Source organism: Ursus maritimus, unplaced genomic scaffold (genome assembly GCF_017311325.1).
Source record: "Ursus maritimus isolate PB19 unplaced genomic scaffold, ASM1731132v1 scaffold_9, whole genome shotgun sequence".
NCBI classification, from domain to species: Eukaryota; Metazoa; Chordata; class Mammalia; order Carnivora; family Ursidae; genus Ursus; species Ursus maritimus.
Window position 1 is genome coordinate 35,929,303 of NW_024427107.1, and position 4,897 is coordinate 35,934,199.

Sequence of the window (4,897 nt, forward strand, 5' to 3'; positions counted from 1 at the left end):
TAATGCAAAAAGAAAAATACTGCATAATGTCACTTATATCCAAAATCTAAAAAAAAAAAAAAAATTGATTCTCAGAAGCAGAGAGTAGAAAGGTGGGAGAGATGAAAGATGTTGGTCAAAGGGTACAAAATTGCAGTTGTGTAGGATGAATAAGTTCTAGAGGGCTAATGTACAGCATGATGACTATTGTTAATATCGCTGTAATGTATACTAGAAGTTTGCTTAGATTTCAGAAGCTTTCACCAAAAAAAAGTTAACTATGAGAAGAGATGGATATATTAATTAGCTTGATTACAGTAATCATTTCACTATATATGTCTATCAAAACATCAGGTTGTATACTTTAAATGCATAATTTTACTTAAAATGCCCCTATTAATCGTATATGATTAAGTGAGAGACCCAAAACTCAAAACAACAATGAATAAAATAAAGTCGATATGTATTTCTCTACTGTGTCGAGTTTGAATATAAGAACTCCAGGACTGACCAGGAGGCTTCATAAAAATGGACTCTTTCAATACTGCTGTTCCACTGGTCTAAGCATACAGGTTTCACTTTATGGTTGAAGACAACAGCTCAAACTCCAGCCATGTCTTCTACATGCTAACCAGCAGGAAAAAGGAAGAGCTAAAAAGTAAAATGATATGTTCCTGATTCTAAGCATACATGCTAAAAATTGCACACACATCTCTGCTTAGAGTCTATTGGCCATAAATTAGCTATCTTTAACTCTAAGGTGGCTGAGAAATACAATTTTTTCCCCTAATGTCACAAGTCAGGCTAAAAATTAGATTCTCTTAATAAGTAACAATTGGAAACTTGTTCTTAAAGAAGAACTAGTGAAAACATCCACATACTCGATCTCTATTCTATAGTCCATCTTTCCTTCTAAGAGATTCATTCTATAAAATGTATACAGATCCATCATAAAATAAAAGGTGTTTGATGACCTGTGTTATATTTAACTCTTCTGTCTCAATTTCTGTCATCATCATCTCAAATTCTCTCTCATCTCCAGACACTCGGTAATCCACTGTTTGCAAAACTCTGTGTGTGTCACTGAAGGCTCAATCAGATCAGGGGCGCTGTCGATAAGAACGACTACAAATAATACTGAATAAAGAACTTAAAGGAATTCAACTCTAAGCAGGAATGAACGTGGTGAAGAAGTCTGTGCAAAGCTATTGTCTCCGAGTCTGAGGATGAGCCTGAAGAGGCATGACTCTCTTGGTCTAGAGGTCAGAAAGAAAAGCTGAATATGGAGGAAAACGATGAGAAACCAGAACCACGAGGATGAGCTGGAACTTGCATCTTTCTCTAGCCTCTGCTATCAGCTTCAATGCTAGGATTGCCCTGCAGGAAAAGCTGACTCTCTTGAGCATAGATCTGTTCATGCGCCCGGCTCAGGATTCAGAGAACCCATGGAAGAAAATCCAGCAGGAGAGAAAGGAGCTGCAGGCCTGCATGTTGACCCTTGCCAACAAAGTAAGTCAACATTTCCACGTGTTCAGTGCCCCAGACCAAACTCCAAGACATAAAACACTATCACTGCTCCCTCACTTCTGCCTGCCAAATCACATGCAAATTCATCTTGTTGTCATCCATAATCCAGGACAACGCTGGGAAGGGGATGTTTGGAAAGGTAGTTAGAGCTCAGTTTATTTGGCACAGAGTAAACCTGTGTTGTTTGGGTCTCATTTTAAAAACATACTTCTTCAAGATTTCTTTCCATGACTCCTGGGTTTTGGGGTTTTTTGTTTGTTTGTTTTTTATTGATCATATCTGCCCCCACAAAATGAAAAAATAAAACTTTTCAGTCTGGAAAAAGGCACAGATAGGTTTTTCATTGAAAAAAACAAAAAAAAAAGGTTTTGAAATAGTCCCTTCAGTCTACGGTCATACCACCCTGAACGCACCCAATCTCATCTGAAATAGTCCCTTCAAAGTTAAAGATTTTCTCCATCTTCTTCCACTTAGAACCATTTTTGGAATTTATGGAATTGATTTCATTGAATGATTTTGTTTTCACAATTTTAAGAATTAACTCTGGCAGTTTCTATATACACAGAAGCTTTTCTTTCCAAGAGGTAACTTCTGCGAAGAAAGACAGTAAAATGGAGGCCGACACGGTAAGTTATTTGTGAATCTCGACCTAGCCCAAAGGCCTTGGATGTTTGTTATGCACTAGATTTTTATTTTCTCACACATCTCTACTGAATAAATAAATGTTGTAAGTAGTGCAGTATTTTCTTTAATTTTTAAAATCTTATCTGTATTATTTAATGGGAATGGAAGTTATGAACAAATATGTCAAGACAATCACCAAGCAAAATCAATTGAGTACTCTTTGTCAGGGTGCCTTTTCCATACTTGTAGATAGAATATTTCTAACGAAAGGAAAAATACAAAGAACAAAAAGTATACCTCTTACATAAAAATTAAATTTTCAAAGTTGTTCCCAACACACCTGTTTTCTCCCTAGAGAAGTCTCTGTACTTAGTTGAACTTAATTGTAAGTAAAATGAATTGTTAGGTTCACAGGATATAAAGTCAGACCATGGGAATGCACAAAGTATTAAATCTGAAATACAATTTAGTTTTTCTCTGGAAAAATTTGTCATTTTTTCTGACTTGCACTTCAGAAGTTTTTCAATGTATCAAAACATTGGTTGATTTTAAATATTACAGAAGTTAACAAAGAACTTGCCTGTTTTCAACTGTGCTTCTCCTTTCCTCTAATGTGAATGGCCCCAGTTTTTTCATGTTGGCGACATACTGAGCGAAGTGCCTTTATGCTAATTTGGAATCACCCTGTCCTATGCTTAGCAATGCATTAATATCAAGATAGTTTTTCATTTTTGAAAAATGAACCATGATTTTTTAATAAAAATAAATCGAATATTATTTATTATATTTGACAAGCTATTCAGCTAGCTAGGGCAACATTTAGTGATGTCCCCAGATAAAGATTTAGATAACATTCTTCAAAAATAGGAGTCCCTGGTGAATTCTTAGGACTTGGCAATGTTTGTGATTGTTAGTTTTGCCTGTACCTCTGCAAAATGGTAAAAAGTGAATCAGTTCGTTAAAGAGCTGTCAGCCAATTGAAATTCAGAAATAGGCTACTGATGGTAATTAATTAAATTCTACCTTTTTTTCTTAGTGTATTAGGTACATTGACTAAGTTGCAAAACAGAAACAATCAGCTTAATGTACTTTTTAAGTCAACAAAATATTGTATCATATTTAAGAGAAATAAAAAATGATTTTTGAAAGTGTAAATCAAATGAAACATTGAAGTATTTATTCTTTCTCAACAGACAGTATCACTTTTAAAATCCAGTGCATAAAGGCAGGGCACTCAGCTGTCCTGTGGATCTGTCTCTAGCTTCAACAGTGTTTGAATAGACCCAGGGACGCCCCTTCTACCAGCCTGAGACCACCCTCCAACCTTTTTCCAGTCACAACCTTCAGAGACATCTTCTTGGCCACCCTCTGCCTCCAGAACCAGCCAACACCCTATTTTGAGCTTAGCTCCTTATTACGATTAACCATGAACTCCCAGATTTGTCAGAATTATTCCACCAAGGGGCACTTGGGCGGCTCAGTTAGTTAAGCGTCTGCCTTCGGCTCAGGTCATGATCTTGGGGTCCTGGGATCAAGTCCGGTGTCAGGCTCCCTACTCAGCGGGGAGCCTGCTTCTCCATCTTCTTCAGCCACTCCCCCTGCTTGTGCTCTCTCCCTCTCTCAAATAAATAAATAAAATCTTAAAAAAAAAAAAAAAGAATTATTCCACCAAGGGGGAGGCTGCCATCAACTGCCTGGTCCATGTGCATCTGTGGGCCTCCTACACCTACCTCTCTCTGGGCTTCTATTTCCACCGGGAGGATGTGGTTCTGGAGGGTGTGGGCCCTTTTTTCTTCCAGTTGGCCGAGGAGAAGCATATCTGCTCTTGAAGATGTTAAACCAGCTCAGCCTCGACACCCTCTTCCAGGACGTGCAGAAGCCATCCCATGATGAGTGGCATAAAACCATGGATGCCGTGGAAGCTTCCCTGGTTCTGGAGAACCTGAACCAGGCCCTTTGGGACCTGTATGCCTTGGGTTCAGCCTGCACACACACCCATCTCTGTGACTTTCTGGCGAACCACTTCCTAGAGGAGCAGGTGAAGCTCATCAAGAAGATGGGGGACCACCTGACTAATCTCTGTAGGCTGGCTAGACTGGGCAAGGATCTCCTCGAAAGGCTCACTCTCAAGCCTGACTAGGAGCCTCTGAAGCCCAGCAGCCTTTCAAGGACCCTCTGGCTTCCCCCTGGTGCCAGGGCTTGTGCCTGAGCTTCTCCCTGCAGCCACTAAGTAGCATTTTAACCACCTTGGAACCCTCTCACAAGCCCTGGACCAAATGGAACAGTAAAGCTTTTTGGTGCCAAAAAATAAATATATAAATAAATAAAATTTAAAATTTAAAAAATGATAAAAATTAAAAAATAATAAAATCTGATGGATAAAAAGTATTTTTCTGTATTTTGAATTATCAATTAAAAGCTCACATTCTTATAAGAAGTAACACTATTATGAAAAAAAAAAAAACTCTAGACATGAATAAGTCTGGTTGTTATATTAGAGGAAACCATCGAGGGAGGCCTAGGCTGTGTCCCTCTAAATATAACCTCTAAATGGTTTTCATCCACAAGTGAGAACTACCAAATACCCAGACATTGTCAGAAAATGACAGATAAATGGAAATACTTGAAGTTAAGTAGGAAAGACAGTCTCTCCATCTTTTCTTTTTGTGGTGATATGCTGCTCGAGATATGCCAAGAGCTATAATGCTGTACATAGGATAGAGTTATTACCTACATCCTGCCACGGGATTTAGGAAAGCTTTAAGGA

The 4,897-nt window shown here is 38.3% G+C and overlaps 1 protein-coding gene across 1 annotated transcript; it reads left to right on the forward strand.

Annotated features, from left to right (window-relative positions):
• Nucleotides 1-1,296: 1,296 nt before the first annotated feature.
• LOC103661469 (ferritin light chain-like) lies at nucleotides 1,297-4,349 on the forward strand. Its single transcript, XM_040625592.1, is given in 3 exon segments — nucleotides 1,297-1,488; nucleotides 3,774-3,945; nucleotides 3,948-4,349. Coding segments are annotated over 3 exon segments (687 nt in total). The 3' UTR covers nucleotides 4,271-4,349.
• The last annotated feature ends 548 nt before the right edge of the window (nucleotides 4,350-4,897 follow it).